We start from the raw sequence: 23,654 nt of genomic DNA, 5'->3' as shown, positions 1-23,654 counted from the left end.
CCTTTGAGAATTGATACAGGAAATTATGCAGAAATATCAAGAAGCGCATTTCCTTTCAACATAGAAAGGGTTTTGCATCTTGTGAGTAGAAACTGATAAATTCAATGTATTTCTCCCTCCCCTTCTGCCTCCTTTACCTCCTCCTCCTCTTTCCAATTCCGGGGACAGCCAGAGCCGTTAAATACATTCATACATTATCTCTGAGCAACAGTTTATTAAACACCAAGGTGCGTCTTGGATCACACAGCTCGACACATTTAGCTACCATGAACAAAATAAAAACAAAACTGAGCGATCATAGGCCTCAGGCCCTAAAGAGGAATGGGAAGGTATACCAGTGAAATCGGAGAGAGTGTTTTTGAAAGCACTTTTTTAAAAGTTATTATCACACATTGCAATGATCCCATTAATTGAGTCTGAGGCCTGCCAGGAGTCAGATTTCACTCTCCACATTCACAGATTTTCCCAGATGCTTCAGAGGGCCACTTAACTTTGTCTTCTCTCCTGGTGGATGACCAGGTGGACTATATAAATCATCCAACCTGAGATACTTTTTTAGAGTGAAACACTCTGAATAATTCTTTTAGGACACTGGGTATGACCTGGACTATCCCAAGTAGCGTGGGAAGCACACGTGCCCTGTGGTGACGACAACCTTCCTTAAATGGGGCCATTTTCCTGAACTGTGATTTAGGAATCTCAGCGCTAAACCTGCAAGGGCTGAATCTAAAGACTAACTGAGGCATAAAGAAATTAAATTATGGACTGTTGGCTTCTGTGTCAGCAAGAAAAAACAGCCGTTTTCACAACCTAATAACTGTCTCCCTCAAAATAACCAGTGGTTGCTTTTAATTTTTATGCTTTCTGAATACACAGACCCATTTTTTTTTTCACATTGTGTACTCCTTGCTTTTCTTTATTAAATTCCTTCCTTGGTGAAATATTAAACCTTTTTCAATTGGAAATGAAAGGGCACTGCAGGTTACCAAAGGGTTTTCTCTTTGATTAATCTAACTTCACAGACCTAGTTTGTTCTGTCTGCACCCTCAATTTCAAGCTACGCTGCTGTTCACCTGCTGGCTCCATAGCCACCCCCCATCTGGTTAGATGTTAGACAATTCCGCAGGTACCAGGTGACTTCAAATATCAGGAGGCATTATAATACATTTGTGTTGTGAGAAAAAAGAAATTAACGCCGTAAATGATTTTTATTGAAAAACAAGTCTAGAGCAGTGCCTGTGGCTCAGTGAGTAGGGTGCCGACCCCATATACTGAGGGTGGTGGGTTCAAACCCGGCCCCGGCCAAACTGCAACCAAAAAATAGCCGGACGTGTGGCGGGCGCCTGTTGTTCCAGCTACTCAGGAGGCTGAGGCAAGAGAATTGCCTAAACCCAAGAGCTGGAGGTTGCTGTGAGCTGTGATGCCACAGCACTCTATGAAGGGCAAACAGGTCTAATTGAAACTGATCATAGGAATCAGAATTTATTTAATAAAAAATGAAAAATTGTATTTGGCTATAAGCCAAGGAACTTTGAACGTGGAGGGAAAAGGGGGCCACTTCTCAGGAGCTAATATTCACCACTCTATAATTCTATTATTTTTCTTCCTCATTTACACCAATTCAGTACTATAAATGACATTCCGTCTCTGTAAATATATCTACATCTGTTCATATTTCCTCTTTCTTTCTTCATGTAGCACACACACATTGCTATTTGTAGTTAAGAGTTTGGCAGAAGAAAGGAAAGCATCTATTCTTATCACTGGCTTATGGCTATATCCCTTCTGTCTCACAGGCAAATTTTGAGTCTATCAGCTTCATTTTTGTAGGAAGTCTAAAGGAAGTATTTTTTTTTTTTCAGAATTGTTTTAGTAGTGCATTGAAAGGAGAATCCTGGAGAAAAATTTATTATGATGTGTCAAAGAGAATCTAAAATTCTTTCTAATCTATATAGATAGATAGATAAATAGATTAGATAAATATTTATAAATATTTAAAACATTCCAGACAGGTAGTGAGTTTTTGTTTCTATCTCCTGTTTTTGATAATGAACCAAAATATTTGGATTATTTCCTCTATATGCAATGTTGAATCAATAAAGGTATGCCCATAACTTATGACTAAATATCCTTTGTTTATGCTCCCAAAATAAAATCTATGTCAAATAAGAGCAGAGAAGGAAGCAAGCTCTACAAATCTCATCACTATTTGTTGTGACTTTTGCTTTATAGCCTGTAGGTTTCATATTTCGCCCTCAGGGAAGGCTTCTTGTTTGTATGGGAGTCACAAAATAGTGTTTGCCCCTACAGTCTGCCCCTCAGGGCTGCTAAAGGTCATATTCCTAATAAATGCAGAATTGATTATATGTTGACCACATTAGACTTTTGGGAAATGACACGTTTTTTTCCTTTCCAAGAAATAGTCACATCTTTATGTGGAAGACAAATACAAGTACATTGATTTTGTTTTTGACTTCACGAGAAATAGTAAGCTTTCAGGAAATGGTTGCGAAAAGGAAATCACAATGTTAGATATAATATTTTATTTATGTTATATATTACATATCTATAATATCACATATAACATATAATTAAGATCTAACATAAGTCAAAGTCAAGGATAAAAATGGAAAAAAATCCGGTGGACTTGGTCAGGATAAGGTCATCGGTGACCCTGGAATGATAAGGTGTAGCAAGAAAAATATAATAGGTTCTCCAGTATTTTTATTTTTATCTTGAAATGCTGAACCTTGATGTCCCCCCAAATAGAATTTTTTATTTCAGACTATGCATTTCTCAAAAATATTCGAGAGGTCCCAACGATGACTAATGTTAATAAATCAAGTCTAAATTCCCAGACACGGGACTCCACACTCTCTGTACAGTGAGCTCAACTTCTCCTTCCACATTTATTATCTACAGGAATTATTCTACAAACAGTTCTCCCTTATGATCTAGAACAGTAAGGATCTAGGAAGACTCCAAATTTTCTATCTAGACTTGATTTGCTCTTTGCGCTGACTTGGAATGAGATATGTTTACCTGAATTTACCCTTCTCTGAGACACATGTTAGTCAGACAGCTACGTGAACTAAATACCCAGCTTAACAATAAATTTAAAAAGCAAAGCATGTGCCTCCTTCTTAACCGCTAAAGATCACTATTATGCAGAAATTATAAAAATAGATTCCAGTAACATTAAATTAATTTTGAAATATAATGCCTAGTGAAACTGAAACGTTTAATGTAATAAGGTCAGTAATAAATTTTTAGTGATGAATAGAAGTCTAAAACTATTGGTTTTAAAACTAAAAACAGAATTTCCCTTTTAAACTAGATAAAGTTTGATATTTAATGTTCGAAATTTAACAAAAATAAATACTATACATAAAAATCATCCAAAATGTGTTTCAGTCCAATTTATTTCATTTAAAAGCCATTGTGTCTAATTACACAGATGTTTAGTTCAGGTCTCTACAGAGCCCAGAGTCATCAAATTGTAGTTAAATAAATGAACAATAGATTGAATTACCAGCTGATCAATTCCATTAGGCCATTAAGAAAAGTAAAATAAGAATTCCAGTGCATGGGCCACTTATTTTAGTCAACCTAGGACCCCAAGCTGATTTATAATTCTGCAATTCAATCTCTTGCTTGGCACTTAGATGTGGTGAGATGTGGATTGAGTGAACCTGACAGACAGAATGACCCTTCAATCCATCATATATTCTCCATCACACATTAGATGGTATTTTAAAACATCTTAGCTCTTACTTTGTGTTTTGTTATTGGCATTTCAAAAACAAATCCTTTATAAAAGTTTACTACTAATTTATCTGGTAAAAATTTATAACGCCTCATGAGTAAAAATTCAATTTGTCTTAAAGCATTAATCAACAAATAAAATCAGTTACCAATTTCCCTGCCTTTGAATGAAACAATAATTTTGTTAATCTAGAAAAGATAAAATGCTAGAGATAAATCTCTTTTAAAAATCTATCATTTATTTTAGACAATAACATCACTCTCCCACTTCCAGTGTCAATGAGAAGTGCCACTAACTTTTGTCAGGGTCTGGATTCCATTCCCTCCCTCATAAGCCACATGGGATCTGTTTCTAGGACGTTTCCTGAGTACCTCCCCAACCATCTTCATCTCTGAATACCTTCTGGTAGGGTCTCAGTCACAGCTGCTGGTTAATTCTCTCCAGGATTAATGCTGTAGCATGTCACCTTCCCTCCCTACCCAGTTTAACTCTTCTCCTTCCAGCTTATCCCTGCTCTGTCATTTCCTGTGCGCCATGCGCCAATCAAAGAGGATGTGTGTAGATCCTCTGGAAAGCTTCTGATGTGTCTTCCCTCCACATTTTGTGTCCCTTGTGCCTTTTTCCTGGTACACCATCTCTTTGCTTAGATCCTACTTGTTCCTCATTGGTACTTCTCTATTAAGTACAGCAATAGCACCCTGGATTTTCTTGTTTCAGAGCACAACCTACTTGCTTTATCTATTTCCTCCACTGGACTATAAGCTGTTTGATGGCATAATCTTCCAATATTTTGTTGCTAGCAACCAGTAAGATGGCAGGTATCTGAAATTCACCCAAAAGTTCATTGAATATTCATTAATGAATAAACTGACACTGATTGTTGAAAGACAGCACTTTAAAAACAGTTTGATTGCTAAAATATGAATTGTGTATACCGAAGTTACTTGGTGACATTAGGTGCCTGATACATAAAAGGGATAACCTGAAATATGTTTCACATAGACTTGGATAAGTACATTAAATATTATGTAAAACCAAATAACTCTCTATAAACACATATATAGAAAGTCAAACACTCTCTTGATAGATCATGATAAAAACAAGTGTTAGAAAAAGTTGCAAAACTTCACATTAGCATTTATGTTTCAAACTAAAGAAATAAACAACTCTGGTCAACGTGGTGGTTTAGTGACCAAGGAAAAATACATTTTTTCCAAAGTTCCAACCATTCTGATACCACTTCTTATGTTCCTAGATCGATCATATTATGAACATGATGGGCTTCTATTTTAATTGACTATCTTTCCCAATTAAATATGAGTTACAATAGTGAATGGACAATATATGCATGTAATTTATTACTCCCTCAAATTGGTACTTATAGAAAGTAGAAATTGATTAAGAAAAGATTAGAATGATTTAAGAAATGAGAGACTGACAAGCGGCAACTTAAAGAAGCTGGGACTGGCCATTTATTCATTTATTCTCACTCAATCTTGTACTTAATGTAGATCTGGGTATTTGACCTATAAACCAACTTATAAACTTTGGGACACAGGAGTCAAAGACATCTTCCTTCCTTACGTAGGCAGGAGACTATGAGACAGGGTTAGTCGATTGTGATCATAAATCTGTGTGTGTGTGACCTCAGTTCATCATTCCTGTTTGAAGTTTATATTTGAATTCATAGAACTCAGATAATCATTCTCATTAGATGTAATGTTTTTGTAAAATAGTTTCTATTCAGTAATAATTGCCACACATCTCCAAGGTACATGAACATATTCTTAATTTTAGCCAAATTAACTATACGAAATTTGGTTTTAAATAAATCTCCATGGATTACAATGTGAAGATGTTTTACAATGTGAACAAATAAAGGTAAATATCAATTTTATGATTATGCCTCTATGTCTTTTAAAACTTTCCATTTCAAATTTGATAAGTGATCAGTCCAGCTTGGTTCCTAAATACCGCTGGAAAACAGCCCTCTCTGTCATATTAAGACAATCAAACATATTCTTGTCAATTTTGTGTATGGTCTATCTTGGCTTCGTATGTGACATACTCAACAGAGGCATTATTAATGATATGTGAACATAAATATGTAACATTGTTTGTATGTGTTTGGGATACATTCTACCTCTGTCTCTGTTGCTGCCTGGTGGATGAAATCTTAGTGTTGTTGGTTATTGACACATTTAATCTGCACTCCTGTGAATAATGGAAGAGAGACTATATAAAAGAGTTGGGGATTTTAGAATGTCTTTATTAAAGCACCTACAAACTTTCAGCCAAATTGTCAGTTTGCTTTTAGAATGATTTCAGAACGTTACTGTCTGAAGATCTGAAGCACTTGTGATAATCACTCACAGTGAAGGTGCAGAGTCCCTGATAAGCATTCAGTTCTAATAATGTGCATGTCTTTTTTTGTGATTCTCACAAGTGAGTCTAAGCAAGTCTTACAAGTAAAACTAAATGAGAATGTAGATATCCCATAGATACACAATAGTGGCAATTGTTAGAAGAAAAGCGATCTCAGGGAACATCCATCCAATCCAACTTCAGTTTAGGAAAGAAGAGGGATGTCAGAGTCTGAGAGATTTGCCAAAGAGAAAGGTCGATGAGAGATGAAGAGAAATGACTTTCCTTTTCATGATATTAATCAAAATATATTGTAATTACTTACATGTCTGTTTCACCCAGAACACTAATGGGCCAGATTCTGTGTCGCTCTTAGTCCCTGCTGTCTCCCTATTACTTACCATGACTCTGAAGTTCCATACTAACGAAGGAAAGGTTACTTGTTCTTTTGGTTTTGTTTATTTTAGACATGCTCCCACTCTACCATCCAGACTAGAGTGGTATAGTGGTGCAATCATAGCTCTCTAAAGCCTCAAACTCCTGAGCTCAAATAACCCTCCTGCTTTAAGCCCAAGTTGCTGGGCTTAAGGCATGAGCCACTGCGCCTGGATGGGAAGGTGCTTAATGTTGCTAATCCTTACCTTCATTCCCTAAAAATGGGGATAATAATAACTACTTCTTAGACTATTGTCAGAAGAAAATGAAATTATGCCTAAGAAATGCTTAGCAATGGGCCTTGCATGAAGAAGTACTCATTAAATGTTAAGAATGAGTGCATGAAAAAATGAGTCCAAACTTAAGGAGAACTACCTGTTCCTAGAGAAACTTCAACAACAAGGCGTGAGAAAATAAGAACAGTTTTGGCACACCCCCATCTTAGTCAAGGAAGGGAGAAATAATAGAAAATAAAACCCAATGAACAACATAGAATTTAAAACAATTAGAAATGTTAAAGAAAAAATATTGTTCAAACTATGCCAGAGAAAATCATTCTGAAGAGAGTTAAGAAGACCACAGTACCTGACAAAATCCTGACGTCTGCTTCATTTCCCGTCCTTGAGCTGGCTGGATTCCGAGCTAAGCAGCGATAAATTCCAGTGTCCCCTGGCTGAAGGCGGCTGATCTGCAGTGCTCCAGAGGGCAAGACCACCACTCGGGAGTCGCCGGGGGTTGGGGTCAGGTCTTGTTGGTTCTTCTGCCAGTGTATGGTTGGCATGGGCTCCCCAATGACTTCACACTTGAGAAGCACTGTGTCTCCCATGAAGGCTGTGACCGACTCTGTCTGGGAAAGAAACCTCAGTGGTCCTAGAGGAAAAACAAAGCAGGGAGGGTAAGTCTTTCAGATGAGGCAGGATAATCCCCAATAAGAGTAATCACATACTATATTCTCTATTAAAAACTATAATCTACAAATCCCATCTCATTTGCTGTTTACTCTTTATCACATTATCTGTGACTACAGTAGCTTCTGTGGCTAAAAACAATGAACATCTTGCTGTTCATCTCTAGAAGCTTATTTATTACTGGTTAATAAAACAATCCAGAAAATGAAGCAGGGCAGATATGATCATCCTAATTTTACAAATGAGGAAATCAAGGCTCAAAGAAGTAAAATTCTGCACTTGAGTTCAGACACATTGTCTGAAGCCATCCTGTCAATGAGAACTTGTTCCTTTGGCTCCTGGTACTATGGATGAAATTCCTGTGACCAACTTTGGACAAAGGATTATGAAGTTACGGAAGTTCATACATAGGGCATAACCTACATGAGTTTTAAGACAGATAGGTGATATTAACTGCGAATTACAGCAAAGAACAATCTTTTATGAAAAGACTGCTTAAGCAGCGATTCTCAACCTGCGGTGTATTAAAGGGCTGCAGCATTAGGAAGGTTGAGAACCATTCGTTTTTTCTAGGCATAGCTCTGTGGCATAGTGAAAAGTCCTAAAGTAGCGATTAGAATAGCTTGTGCTTCCGATCTGGTTGTATGAGTCCCTTGGTAACTTGTTTTATTCCTTTGGGCTATAAAATGGGATAATAGCTAATTCACATGAAATAACTTGCAAACGGTATATTCATGTGAATGATTACATAAACACAGGGAAGAAAGAAAAATATAATAAAACTAGCCATTAATAAGTATAAGGATGATGAGAGAGAAGGCTTCTCTATCATACTGTTGTACACGAAAGGGGCAGAAGCTATTTTGAGCCTGCCCTCTTGAACTCCCACTAATAAAAAGGTGGATATTTCTGATTCTAACCCCTTGACAATGAGAACTTTTGTTTTTGTTTAATAATTGCAAACAAACATATTTGTGTGAATTATGCCATCATTGGTAGAACATTGACAATTTTATTTTCTAGAGCTAATTCAACTAAACAATTCTAATTCTGTAGTCATATTCTCTGTTTATCACAGTTAATATTCTGATATTTCTATTTGCATTTTAATCATCGTGGAATTACTATTGTGTACATTTCACAGCAGAATTTGACTCATCAGTTTGGAGTTCATGTCAAGTCTTACTAATATTTTATGTTACTAATATTTTAATTTTGCTGATTTATCTCAATTAAGTCAATATTTCCAAGATCCAGGGTTAAATTCTGTCAAGAAGTTTCGACATTCAGCCAAAATAAAATTTTTTTTTAGCAAAATTTAGCAAAATTCAATATTTAGCAAAAATGAAAATTTTACTATTTTCAGTCTTAATTACTTTTAGTTTTAATTTGGGTCTATTAATTTTTATAATCCTAATTGTCCCTACAATCTGATAAAAGTGCTGGCCAACAGAGCAAAGGCAAAATAGCCCGGGTCAAATATCATAATTTAATATGAGAGACAATAAGAAAGGTAATGCAGGAGTCTCCTTCCCTAAGTGAAGGTGGAATTATGTAAATTTCAGAGATTAGAGGTTTTTTTTTTTTTTTTCTTTTTTTATTGTTGGGGATTCATTGAAGGTACAATAAGCCAGGTTACACTGATTTACACTGATTGCATTTGTTAGATAAAGTTCCTCTTGCAATCATGTCTTGCCCCCAGAAGATGTGTTTTGAACCACAAAATAATTGAATCTATGAAATATGAAGTTGCACAGGTACAAGCTGTTAAAAGATACCACTTGTAGTGATTCCCATCTAAACAGGCCTGGAATCCTAGAGATGCAATATTAAAGTTGTTCTTTGGTAAGAAGGATTGAAGCTATCCCATCTAGAAATCTTCATGTTGATGCAAATATTAATTTATCAATTGTCTCACTCCTAAGGTAAGGCTATGGAATCTGGATGTTATGAAGATTATTGTGATAACTCCCTGGATCAACACCACAGATGTTTCTATAGGGGGCGCCAGCCACTTGCCTAATCCATCCTTCTTTGATTATCAGAACTAATCTGCAATTGTGCTGGATCTACCACTGGGTGAAGAACAAAAGGAATCAGTTAACTTATGCCCTGGCTCATTTCCTAGAGTCCAATTTCCAGGATGTTTGTGGTGTGTAATTTTGAGTCTGTTCAAAAGAAGGAGAAAAAGTACATCAATCTACTACTGATTGGTTTAGGTATGGAATTAAAACACGTACTTAAACAGAGAAGTTATCCTACACAAAACAAACTGTAATAAGGAGGGATAGATGTAAAGCTTATGTGGGGCAACAGATTTCAAACAAATTTCTTCCTTTTTTATTTAATAGTTTTCTTCTTGATCTTCATCCCTAGTATTTTATTTTGTACTTAAAGAAATATAGTCAGGAATAAGTTTCCTATATATACAAGTTATATGTTTTGTGTATGTAGAAAAGAATAAAATATTTTGATAAATTGACAAAACATCTGAAAAATTTTATACATTCAGATTTATCATTCTGTGTAAGTTATACACATTGGTTGAATTTAAAATATCTACTTGACATCTAAATGTATGTGGTATTAAAAAATGCACTTGCTAGTAAGTTCTAGGGCATGGAAAAAAAATAAAATGAAAGAGTAATTAAAACTGACACCCAACAATTCTTTTCCTATGTAAACTTCATCTACTTGGAAGAATCATATGTGAGGCATGAAACTCCATGTTAATATAATCAGCTCTGATGGAACTGTCCGCTGTTCTGCATGCTGACTCAGTGTGCACACTTTGGTGATCTCAGATCTTACTAACAGGGTCAGAACTGCATCCTATTTAAAAGCTACTAAGCAACATTTGGAAATTTTAAATATTTGATTATTTGTCATAGTAGAAAATTATGAACATGATTTGTGGCCTTTTCTTTTTGTCTCCGAAAAGGAAATGTTACTCATCAAAAAGCAATTCTAAGTTTACAAGGCTCTATGTGGTTTGAATTAATGCTCCCAATATCATGCTAAATTTTAGTACTTACAGCTCATGGTGGTATAACAAACCAGCAACTGTTTTAAAAGAAGTAGTAGTTATAGGCCATCAGCTTAGTACTACATTTTCAAGACATGCCCATGAGCATAATGAACATTAAACTCACTGTAACTCATAAATATGAAATACAGTATTTTCAGAAGAGGCATTTGATGCTCTAAAATGTAATACAAATGATTCCTGAACTTCATTCACAGAGAGATACAAATATAATTTTAACCAATTCCTTGTGAAAAATAGCTACCTTCTCAACAGAGCCTGTTCAGGAAAAGGCCTAGTGCAGACTTCTTAGATCACACCTGATCTTCCACAGTCACAGAAGGAACAGTCTCACTACTTTCTTCACTCACATCCGTTACAGAGCCAAAACATCAGTCTCCTAAATCACCAAGGTTTTTGCTTCACTCAGGAAAATCTCAGGTTCCCCAAATTTCTGGTATTGTAACAACACTAGACCAATCTACTCAACTTTTTTTTTTTTTTTTTGAGACAAAGTCTCATTTTGTCTCTTTTGGTAGAGTGCTGTGGCATCTTAGCTCACAGCAACCTCTTGGGTTCAAGCGATTCTCTTGCCTCAGCCTCCCAGGTAGCTGGGACTACAGGTACCTGTCATAGCACCTGGCTATTTTTTTTTAAAAAACAGGGTCTCACTCTTGCTCACGTTGGTGTTAAACTCGTGAGCTCACGCAATCCACCTGCCTCAGCCTCCCAAGTGCTGGGAGGTGTGAGCCACCGCACCTGGCCCTGGCTCAACCTTTATGTAACAACGTTGTGAGTTGTTTTTCAGTTGTCAAGAACTCCCAGGTTGAAGGTGGCGACTTGAGCATGCCCAGATGAACCATGAGTGCAACCGTAGGTGGAACCTAAGTGCTTGGACTAGACCAAGGAGCTAGGACTGAATTAAGAAGTGGACATTACATGGCAGGATCCAGGATCCAAACAGATCAAGCCCTAATGTCACCATGTGGCAGGATCCAGTGAGACCATGCTTCCTGGCATCACCCCATCACCATATTCTATCAGATCACTCCTCATTGCCCTCTGACGAGAAAACCAACCCAACCACCTTGTGTAATGACGTACAGCTTTGGGAATTTTTCCCAGCATGATCTTTACTTGAGGATCTTTACTAATAAGATCCTCTTGCTGTGACTGACTTAACTGTATCTATTTACTGATAACCTGTCAAGGGAAGTAATCTCTCTGTTTGGGAGGTAATGGTATTGTTGTAAACTTCAAATGCTGGACAAAGGAATTGTCTACTACAATGTGGCTTCCAGGTTGAAGGTGCTCAGAAAATTTCATCCCAAAGTAAGAAATCTTTCCCCCTGCATTGAAATCTGGAATGATGCCGATCTTACTGGGTGACGTTCTAGGGCAGTATTACAATCAAACCCTACATTCTGACACAAGGTTTTTCCCACTCGGAGCTTGACAATGACTCCCATTTTCCAGGCCTAAGCAGACTTTCTGACTGCAAACAAGACAAGAGAAAAGCAGTTTTTCCAGGACTCTGTCCAAGCTAAACCCCTTCTGGAGTGGACCTCCTGCTGCTTTTCCAGATCAGGAGGAAGCCAACAGCCTCGCCTCAGTCGTATCTGAAAACCACCAGGTCCTGGATGCCCTGACAGCTCAAGAAGAGCCAGCATGATTACTGGCAAAAATGATGGTCACTCAAGGCAAGTAGAGACTGAGCCCTCCACTTGTTAAAAGATAAGATAAATATTCTCCATCAGATTAATGAAGACCTATTTCCAAGAATGGGAGACTGGTTTAATGGGGTATGAGGAAATGTGTCCAGATCTGTTCTCTTCCACTCATTTATTCTCATTCTAATCTATGTTCTTGTGTCCCTTTTCAGATCTCTTGTTAACTGAACCACTAAGCTGTTCTAGCCTGGCTGGAGATGCAATGACAGATTATTTTATTTTTTTTATTTTTTATTTATTTATTTATTTTTTATTGTTAAATCATAGCTGTGTACATTAGTGCAATCACCTGTGGACTTGGAAGGGTGCCCCCCCCTTCCAGTCAATTGCACATTTATACATTATCTGTAACTCCCTGTCTTAATAAAGACCAGAATCTATTAGTGAGGAACTAAAAAAGGAAAGATCATTTTGTTTTACTTATAGAAAAGTTAGGCACATATGGGAGCTCTGCTTTCAAAATGATAAAGACACTTTTAATTCAGATTTTATACATAACTAACACACTGTCAAAGCACCTAGGCTTCAGCATCAGAAATTTCATCGATGTCAACAACCCTAATTATAATTGTGTAGTGAACATTAAGCGCTATTAGCAGGAGATGTACAGCCACCAGGAGAACATAAGGGAGAAATGGGTTTTCTCCTGTTTATTTTGATTCCTGTAAAAGATCTTTAAATTATTCTCGAATACTAATTTTAACACTAAAAAGATTCATTAAATATCTATTTATATATGTTACTTTGTTAAATGTTTTAAAAGGCTTGTGAAACATCCATAACCTCAATTGTTTTCAAGAATATTTACCAACTATTCATGCAAAGAAGAGAAAGGGTTTTATTCTTTATGGCTCTTCAGTTGCACAGTATTTGAATAGCTGGGATTTAACAGTACCCAGGCAGTATGAGAATTCTCATGTCCTCATGGTGGCCTCTCTGGAGCCCTGACAGAACCAGTTCTCCCTACAGGACCCCTTTGTAGCACTTATATCAATTGTAATTAATTAACCATGGAGTTTATTTAATAGCTATCTTTCTGGCTAATGTGTAAATTCCACAAAAGCAAAACCCAAGTGCCCATTGACCCACGAATGGATTAATAAATTGTGGTACATGTATATTGTGGAATATTATGCAGCCTTAAAGAAAGATGGAGACTTTACCTCTTTCATGTTTTCAATTGTAATTAATTAACTATGGAGTTTATTTAATAGTTACCTTCCTGGCTAACTTGTAAATTCCACAAAAGCAAAGCCCAAGTGCCCATCGACCCATGGGATTAATAAATTGTGGTACATGTACACTATGGAATATTATGCAGCCTTAAAGAAAGATGGAGACTTTACCTCTTTCATGTTTACGTGGATGGAGCTGGAACATATTCTTCTTAGCAAAGTATCTCAAGAATGTAAGAAAAAGTATCCAATGTATTCAGCCCTACTATGAAGCTAATTTATAGCTTTCATATGAAGGCTATAACTCAACTATAGCATAAGAATATGGGGAAAGGGCCAAGGGAGAGGAGGGTAGGGAGGAAGTTGGGGTGGAGGGAGGGTAATTGGTGGGGCCACACCTATGGTGCATCTTAGGATGGGTACAGGTGAAACTTACCTAAATGCAGAATACAAATGTCTTCATACAATAACTAAGAAAATGCCATGAAGGCTATGTTAAACAGTTTGATGAAAATATTTCAGATTGTATATGAAACCAGTACATTGTACCCCTTGACTGCACTAATGTACACAGCTATGATTTAATAATAATAAATAAATAAATAACCAGCTTAGTATAAAAAAAATAAATTCTACAAAAGCAGGGCCTAGGTCTGTTTCATTTGTTACTATAGCACTCACCATGGAGCATGGCAAATACCAAACCATCAAATATTTGTTGAATGAAGACATATATATAATTGTGAAGGCACTCGGTTTAGGCAAATATCCCAGGCCCTAAACATTGGGAAGTCTTAGAAGGACAGAAATCACTAGAGACACGAAGAGTTAGAGGGAGGAAGAAGTGATTTATTCAGGAAAGTGAAAAGAGCTTAAGTTAATAGACATATATCAAGTCAACCCATGGAGACTTTCTTTTTTTTTTTTTTTTTTTTTTTTTTTTTTTTAATTTTTTTATTAAATCATAAGTGTATACAATGATATGATTATGGGGCATCATACACTCACTTCATAAACCATTTGACACATTTTTATCCCAGTGGTTAACATAGCCTTTCCGGCGTTATCTCAGTTACTGTGCCAAAACATTTATATTCTACATTTACCAAGTTTCGCAAATACCCCTGTAATATGCACCACAGGTGTGATCCCACCGATTCCCCTCCCTCTACCCACCCCCCCCTTTCCCACTTCCCCCTATTGTTAAGTTGTAGCTGGGTTATAGCTTTCATGTGAGAGTCCCAAATTAGTTTCATAGTAGGGCTGTGTAAATTGGATATTTTTTCTTCCATTCTTGGGATACTTTACTAAGAAGAATATGTTCCAGCTCCATCCATGTAAACATGAAAGAGGTAAAGTCTCCATCTTTCTTTAAGGCTGCATAGTATTCCATGGTATACATATACCACAATTTATTAATCCATTCGTGGATCGATGGGCACTTGGGCTTTTTCCATGACTTAGCAATTATGAATTGGGCTGCAATAAACATTCTGGTACAAATATCTTTGTTATGTTGTGATTTTTGGTCTTCTGGGTATATGCCCAGCAGAGGAATTACAGGATTGAATGGCAGATCTATTTTTAGATCTCTGAGTGTTCTCCATATATCCCTCCAAAAGGAATGTATTAATTTGCATTCCCACCAGCAGTGCAGAAGTGTTCCCTTTTCTCCGCATCCACGCCAACATCTCTGGTCTTGAGATTTTGTGATATAGGCTAGTCTCATTGGAGTTAGATGATATCTCAAAGTAGTTTTGATTTGCATTTCTCTGATGATTAAAGATGATGAGCATTTTTTCATATGTCTGAAGGCCGTGCGCCTGTCTTCTTCAGAGAAGTTTCTCTTCAAATCCCTTGCCCAGCCTGCGATGGGATCCCTTGTTTTTTTCTTGCTGATGCGTTTGAGTTCTCTGTGGATTCTGGTTATTAAACCTTTGTCAGAGTTATACCCTGCAAATATCTTCTCCCATTCTGAGGGCTGTCTGCTTGCTCTGCTTACTGTGTTCTTAGCTGTGCAGAAGCTTTTTAGTTTGATCAAGTCCCAGTAGTGTATTTTTGAAGCTGCTTCAATTGCCCGGGGGGTTTTCCTCATGAAATACTCACCCAGACCAATTTCTTCAAGGGTTTTCCCTGCATTCTCCTCTAGTATTTTTATAGTTTCATGTCTTAAGTTTAAATCTTTAATCCAATGAGAGTCTATCTTAGTTAATGGTGAAAGGTGTGGGTCTAATTTCAGTCTTCTGCAGGTTGCCAGCCAGTTCACACAGCACCATTTGTTAAATAGGGAATCTTTTCCCCACTGAATGTTTTTAATTGGCTTGTCAAAAATCAAATAGCGGTAAGTAGCTGGATTCATCTCTTGGTTCTCTATTCTATTCCAGATATCTACTTCTCTGTTTTTGTGCCAATACCATGCTGTTTTGATCACTATCGATTTGTAGTAAAGTCTGAGGTCTGGTAGTGTGATTCCTCCTGTTTTGTTTTTATTTCTGAGTAATGTCTTGGCTATTCGAGGTTTTTTCTGATTCCATATAAAACGAAGTAATGTTTTTTCAAGATCTTTAAAATATGACAGTGGAGCTTTAATAGGGAGTGCGTTGAAAGTATATATTGCTTTGGGTAGTATGGACATTTTGATAATGTTGATTCTTCCTAGCCATGAGCATGGTATGTTTTTCCATTTGTTAACATTTTCAGCTATTTCTTTTCTTAGAGTTTCATAGTTCTCTTTATAGAGATCTTTCACGTCTTTTGTTAGGTAAATTCCCAAATATTTCATCTTCTTTGGCACTACTGTGAATGGGATAGAGTCCTTAACTGCTTTTTCAATTTGACTGTTGTTGGTGTATATAAAGGCTACCGATTTATGAATGTTGATTTTGTAACCTGAGACGCTGCTGTATTCCTTGATCACTTCTAGGAGTTTTGTAGTAGAGTCCCTAGTGTTTTCCAGATACACAATCATATCATCTGCGAAGAGCGAGAGTTTGATCTCTTCTGACCCTATATGGATACCCTTGATCGCCTTTTCTTCCCTAATTGCGGTGGCTAAAACTTCCATTACAATGTTGAAAAGCAATGGAGACAATGGGCAGCCTTGTCTGGTTCCTGATCTGAGTGGAAATGATTCCAATTTAACTCCATTCAATATGATATTGGCTGTGGGTTTGCTGTAGATAGCCTCTATCAGTTTAAGAAAAGTCCCTTCTAGACCAATTTTCTTGAGTGTTCTGATCATGAAGGGATGCTGGATATTATCAAAAGCTTTTTCTGCATCAATTGAGAGAATCATATGGTCTTTGTTTTTTAATTTGTTTATGTGCTGAATTACATTTATAGATTTACGTATATTGAACCAGCCTTGAGACCCTGGGATAAAACCAACTTGGTCATGATGTATAATTTGTTTGATGTGTTGCTGGATTCTGTTTGTTAGGATCTTGTTGAATATTTTTGCATCTATATTCATTAGTGATATTGGTCTATAATTTTCTTTTCTTGTTGGGTCTTTTCCTGGTTTGGGGATCAGGGTGATATTTGCTTCATAGAACGTGTTGGGTAGTCTTCCTTCTTTTTCTACATTTTGGAACAGGTTGAGTAATATAGGTACTAATTCCTCTTTAAAGGTTTGGTAGAATTCTGACGTGAAACCATCTGGTCCCGGGCTTTTCTTTTTAGGGAGGTTTTGTATAGTTGATGCTATTTCTGAACTTGATATGGGTCTGTTCAACATTTCCACTTGATTCTGGTTAAGTCTTGGAAGGTGGCGTGCTTCCAAGTATCGGTCTATTTCCTTCAGATTTTCATATTTCTGAGAATAAAGTTTCTTGTAATATTCATTAAGGATTTTTTGGATTTCTGATGAGTCTGTGGTTATTTTGTCTTTGTTGTTTCTGATTGATGATATTAGAGATTTTACTCTTTTTTTCCTGATTAGGTTGGCCAGAGGTTTATCTATTTTATTGACCTTTTCAAAAAACCAGCTTTTTGATTTATTGATCTGTTGTATTATTCTTTTGTTTTCAATTTCATTTAATTCTGCTCTAATTTTGGTTATTTCTTTTCTTCTACTGGGTTTGGGGTTGGAATGTTCTTCCTTTTCCAGTTGCGTGAGATGTCCCATTAAGTTGTTAACTTCCTCTCTTTCCGTTCTCTTGAGGAAGGCTTGCAGTGCTATAAATTTCCCTCTTAGAACTGCCTTTGCAGTGTCCCAGAGGTTCTGATAGCTTGTGTCTTCATTGTCATTTTGTTCCAAAAAATTGGTGATTTCTTTCTTAATCTCATCTCTGACCCAGCTATCATTCAGCATAAGGTTATTTAACTTCCATGTTTTTGTATGGGTATGCAGATTCCTGTTGTTACTCAATTCAAGTTTTATTCCATGATGGTCCGAGAAGATGCACGGAATAATTTCTATTCCTTTAAATTTACTGAGGTTAGACTTGTGACCTAAAATGTGATCAATTTTGGAGTAAGTTCCGTGGGCTGATGAGAAGTATGTGTATTCAGTTTTGTTGGGATGAAATGTTCTGTAGATGTCTGCTAAATCTAAATATTGGATGGTTAGGTTTAAATCTAAGATTTCTTTGCTCAGCTTCTTTCTGGAGGATCGATCCAACACTGCCAAGGGAGTGTTGAAATCTCCAACGATTATGGAGCTGGAGGAAATCAAGTTACTCATGTCTGTTAGAGTTTCTCTTATAAATTGAGGTGCATTCTGGTTGGGTGCATAGATATTAATAATTGAGATCTCGTCATATTGAGTATTACCCTTAACAAATATGAAGTGACCATTCTTGTCCTTCCTTACTTTTGATGGTTTAAAGCCTACTGTATCTGCAAATAAAATTGCAACACCTGCTTTTTTCTGATTACCATTTGCCTGAAATATGGATGACCATCCTTTCACCCTGAGTCTGTATTTGTCTTTTAAGTTGAGATGTGACTCTTGTATGCAACAAATATCTGGCTTAAGTTTTTGTATCCAGTCAGCTAACCTATGCCTCTTTAGAGGACAGTTTAAGCCATTCACATTGATGGAGAGTAAGGATAAGTCTGGTGGAATTTTGGGTATCGAGTTTTTCAAAGGTCCAGTGGACATTTTTAATCCTTTCGCCAGTGTGGAAGTTGGAGTTTGATCCGAAGTTTCTGAGTGAGTTTACTTTTGTGGTATAGGATTGGGTTGGTCATTGTGGAGGATAGGTCTGAGAACATCCTGAAGAGCTGGTTTACTTATGGCAAATTTTTTCAACATATGAATGTCATTGAAGTATTTAATTTCTCCATCATAGATGAAACTCAGTTTAGCTGGATACAAGATCCTGGGTTGAAAGTTTTTTTGCTTTAGGAGATTAAAAGTTGATGACCAGCCTCTTCTTGCTTGAAAAGTTTCAGCAGAGAGATCTGCAGTTATTCTAATATTCTTACCTTTGTACGTTATAGTTTTCTTTCGCCGGGCTGCTTTGAGAATCTTCTCTTTCATGTTAACTTTAGTGAAGCTAATTATGATATGTCTGGGAGATGGCTTTTTGGGGTTGAATCGTGCTGGGGTTCTGAAGCTGTCTGCTATCTGAATTTCAGATTCTCTAGGCATGTCTGGAAAATTTTCTTTCATAATTTCATGTAGAAGGGCCTCTGTGCCCTTGGCTGCCACGTCATCAGCCTCCGAAATTCCTATAACCCTTATGTTATGTTTTTTCGAATTATCTGAGAGCTCTCTGAGTGAGTGATCCGTTTTTGCTCTCCATTTCTCTTCCTCTTTGAGAGATTGGGAGCGTTCGAAGACTTTATCTTCAATGTCAGAAATCCTTTCTTCTGCTTGCTCCATTCTGTTACTGAGGGATTCTACTGTATTTTTCATATCTTTGAGGGCTGTAAGTTCTTGTTTCAGTGTGTCTAAGTCTTTGGTGGTTTTGTCTTTAAATTCGTTAAATTCTTGAGACAGTTTTTGAATTTCTCCACGAATTCCTAATTCCATTTTATTAATCTTGTCTGCAAACCAAATTCTGAATTCGACTTCTGACATCTCAGCCAGTTGTTTATGAATGGGATCTTCAATCACATCTGCCGTATCTTTTCTTGGGGGGGTTGATCTATTCTGGTTATTCATGTTACCAGAGTTTTTCCGCTGATTCCGCCCCATGGTTTACTCCCTTTGGTTTTTCCCCTGGGGTTTTATCGAGGGCCCGTACAGTGTTGTGGCCTGAGAAACTGGGGCCCTGTCTGGTGTGGTGGAGCAAAGTGGTTCTGTCTTGTTTTCAGCTGGTTTCTGTTCTATCCTATTGCAACTTCTACTCTGGCTTGAAGTCTCAGCTGTGTGGAAAAATCAGCAATTAAGTCACCCCGCCTGCCCACCTCTGGCCCCAGTTGGAAAAGGAGAATCAAACCTTCCTACAATCGCACACCCAGGGTACCACCTGAAAAGTCCTCAGTCTATTAGCCCAGTTCAAAAGGTCCGAATCAACTGTCTCAATCGGCACTTGTCTCAGGTGGAAGGGTTCAAGAGGTCTCTGGGAACTGGATCACAGGGGCCTGGTGACTCCTCTGAGACAGCTCACTCCAGTGCAGCGTGGAGTCAGGAGGAGCCACCCCGCAAACAGAGCAGTCTGGGAAGGTTGACGTCTCCTTCCCCACTTTGCCCCTCCGTCGGACCCAGTCACTGGTATCTCTGCAGATGGCTAACCCAGTTGCCTGCAGTGAACAGACACTCCAGGGGTTTGCACCTGCCTGAATCGCGAGGAAGTCTGCCAGGCCCCCGCAGACTGCCGCTATCTAGCAGGAGGAGATGGGGCCTGACACCTTTGAGTGTTTGATGCAGGTGATGGGAAGGAGGTGTTCACTCAGGCTTAGCCCCGTCCCTGATGGATGCTGCTAACAGAACAGAACAGAACAGACAACTTTGTGAGGTTCTGTCTCTGTTCCTGTCGTCGCCTACAGGAGACGGGCTGTTTTGAGTTCAAACGTCTTTGCTGCTGGAGAATTGCGTCTGAACACCTCTCTGGGTCGGCCCCGCCCTGGAGGCTTCTGGGTTTGTGAGTCGTGACACAGGTGGCCTCCTCTGGTTGCCCAGGGAGACAGGGGGTGTGGCCTCAGAATATCCAGAAGTGAGCGTTCTGCCGTTAAAGAAAAAACGGCTGTTGATCTACCTCCAGGGAACTGCTGCTCTGGTGTGGGCACTCAGGCGACCCTTTTCTCCTCTGTCCCGCGCCCCAGAGTCAGCACTGAGCGGCCGCAGTTTGTGCTGGGTCCACACCCCTTAAGAGATCCCCCAAGAATCAGAACTCTTGGGGGATGGGCGCCCAGACCCGGATTGGGAGTGGGGCGGGGGGAAGCTAGAGTTTCATTCAGTTTCACGCAATACTACGGTCAGGGGAGGGCTCCTGCACTGCACCGCAGGGAAGTGCCGCCAAGGCTTGATTTCCCCTCAGCGGAGTGCCCTCTCCTCGCTCACGTATCCCAGAGTCAGCGCTGACCTGACGCAGCTCCGGCACTGTGCACTCCCCTCGAGAAATCACCCAAGGAGCCGAACTCCTGGGGGATAGGCCCTCAGACCCCGAGTGAGAGTAGGGGCTCTCAGCTCTCTGCGGGGAGGCCAGAGTCTTATTCAGTCTTGTGCCCGGGGAGGGCTCCTGCACTGCACTGCAGGGAAGTGCCGCCAAGGCTTGATTTCCCCTCAGCGGAGTGCCCTCTCCTCGCTCACGTATCCCAGAGTCAGCGCTGACCTGACGCAGCTCAGGCACTGTGCACTCCCCTCGAGAAATCACCCAAGGAGCCGAACTCCTGGGGGATAGGCCCTCAGACCCCGAGTGAGAGTAGGGGTTCTCAGCTCTCAGCGGGGAGGCCAGAGTCTGATTCAGTCTTGGGCCCCGTATGCCCGGGGAGGGTTGGTGCACTGCACCGCAGGGAAGTGCCGCGAGGCGTGACTCCCCCTCAGCCCGGTGCCCTCTCCTCACTCGGCGCGCCTCAGAGTCAATGCTGACCAGACGCAACTCGGGGACTGTCCACTCCCCTTGAGAAATCACCCAAGGATCCGAAGTCCTGGGGGACAGGCCTCCAGACCTCAGTGGGCGGGAAGGGAGCGCCGGGGATTCAGGGTTGCCGGCAAAGGATTCCCAAAGTTTTATTCAGCCCTATGTCCGGCAGGAGAACGCCACGGCACCCCAGTAGGGGAGGTAGGTCCAGTTTTTAGAAGGTCTCTCCCGTGGAGTGTAGTGGGAGGCGCTTTAATTTCTGCCCACTTGTTCAATTGTGGGGCTACAGAGCCGGTCTCATGGGGGAGGGGGACTCCCGTCCGCTTGGTGGTGGATTTTGTACCTTTTGTTTGCGTCCTTGTGATCACAACTTGCCTCAGCGGTGTTGATGTGCGTTCTTCAGCCTTTTCTCTTGGTGAGGCTCAAGTCCACCAGGATACTTACTAAATTCCTGTCCCTTAACTCTCCTTCTGGACGGGAGCCTTTGTTGAAAGCTGGCTTCAGTCCGCCATCTTGTCTCTCAGTCCATGGAGACTTTCATATGAAAAAAGACTGGGGTGTGTCCATGAACATTTTGTCTAAGCCCCCTAAGTTTAAATCATCAATCAGCAGATATTTTGAACGGGATTTCCCCATCCTCCCCTGAAATCACTGTCCCCAGGAACAATGTGATCAGAGGTGACAGGGTCAGCCCCTACTTGCTGGCACTGTCAGAGTAATGGCCTGGTCATCACTCTCCTCAGGCCAATGCATATTTCCTCAGATGCTAGGCACAGCTAAAATATTTGCTATCACTAAGCAGTAGAAATGTTAATAGCAAAAGCAGCAAACATTTTGCATTTGGGCTTTTCCTTTGTGATGTTAAAAAAAAATGAGGTAAAAAATCACCATGGCAATGAATGGAAAGCCGCTAAATCTGTAGGGGGCATCAGAAGTGTTAGGCTCTCAGAATTGAAATAAAGTGAACAATTGTCTCTCCCTACCCTTCCGCCTGAGCATATGCACACCACATAACTAAGAGAAATCTTTCCATCGGGTCCGGACAGTCTGAAAGTTGGACTGTCTTAGACACAAATTCCCATTCTTTTTGCTTTAAACTATTCTAGCTTTTAGGAAAAAGTAGAAAAAATTTTTTTCAGTCTAGGTTTATGCCCAGACTGGAGGCCTCCAGGGAGGCCGCTCCTCCACCCACACACCCCTGAATGGGCCTGCTCCTTCTTTCAAATTCTAATCTGAAAATGGCACATTCTTCCGACTTGCCCCTTAGCCTTGTTGGCAGATTATCAGGATCCACATCTTCTCCTGTGGAAGGTCTAATTATTAAGTAATTAAAGTTCATTTAATAAAAAGAGACTTATCAATTGGGGGACAGACCATGGGACTGGAAACATGCCTTGCTTTTAAATATTCAGCAATGTGGTAATGCTCTCCCAGCCACAGGAGAGCTGCTGTAAATGCTTTGTTTGCAGCAAATTAAAGCCTCAAGGTTACATCCCTTCAAAGTCAGACCTGTTTGCCCCTTTTTTTAATACTCAAATTAGCTGAAGGGCAGAGAATAGAGGCAATGCAAAGAGAAGTTCTCTAGATTTAGCCCATTTTTAAAAAGCAGCCAGAAGACCAAGAAAGGATATTCCTGAAACTTGTCAGAAGCTCCTTTCTGCTTGTATATCCTACGTCCCTCTGTGTATTTCCATTTCCCTTTATTTCCCACCCCACATTTTTTTGTTTGTTTGTTTCATTTTCATAGGCAAAAACACAGGCTCTTAGTTGGTTGGCTGAAGAGCAGTTGCTGGATTGTGGACATTGCAAGTCTAGTGAGGGTGCCTGGGGGTGCCAGCTGTACTCAGGATCTGTACTCAGTACTTAGGATCTCCTAAGAAATATCCATGTGGCCAATTAAGGGAAACTCAGCAGGATGCAATAGAAGAATTGCAAAAGGGAAAGGACAGTATTATAGGCAAATTACATTGTTTGGCCAGCTCTGCAAATTTAGCAGAACCTAGTGAACTCATCTCCTAGGCCAAAATATTTACAGGAAATGTTATCAAGTAAGTCTATCTTAGAATCATCTCTAGGTTTTATCCAATAAAACATACTCTGAAGGGCTGGTGCCGCCCAGGATCCTTGAAACAACAAAGGACTGACTGTACATGAGGCCCAGTACCTAATGGTCATTTGAATCTCCTAATTCTCAATGGTGGAGAGCCAGTTGGAATGCTGGCCTGTCATCATCAGACCTAGTAGCCCACTAGATTCTTTCCTATTTGGCCTTTAAATC

The 23,654-nt window shown here is 39.3% G+C and overlaps 1 protein-coding gene across 1 annotated transcript in view; it reads right to left on the bottom strand.

Annotated features, from left to right (window-relative positions):
• DCC (DCC netrin 1 receptor) overlaps positions 1-23,654 on the bottom strand; it is a 1,249,028-nt gene that overhangs the window by 657,421 nt on the left and 567,953 nt on the right. The window contains 1 exon segment of the mRNA XM_053571848.1: positions 7,151-7,435. Coding sequence (XP_053427823.1) covers positions 7,151-7,435 — 285 coding nt within the window.

Source organism: Nycticebus coucang, chromosome 19 (assembly GCF_027406575.1).
Source record: "Nycticebus coucang isolate mNycCou1 chromosome 19, mNycCou1.pri, whole genome shotgun sequence".
Taxonomy (NCBI): Eukaryota; Metazoa; Chordata; class Mammalia; order Primates; family Lorisidae; genus Nycticebus; species Nycticebus coucang.
The sequence above is the reverse complement of the archived record's forward strand: the minus strand, read 5'-3'. Positions and strand labels throughout refer to the sequence as shown.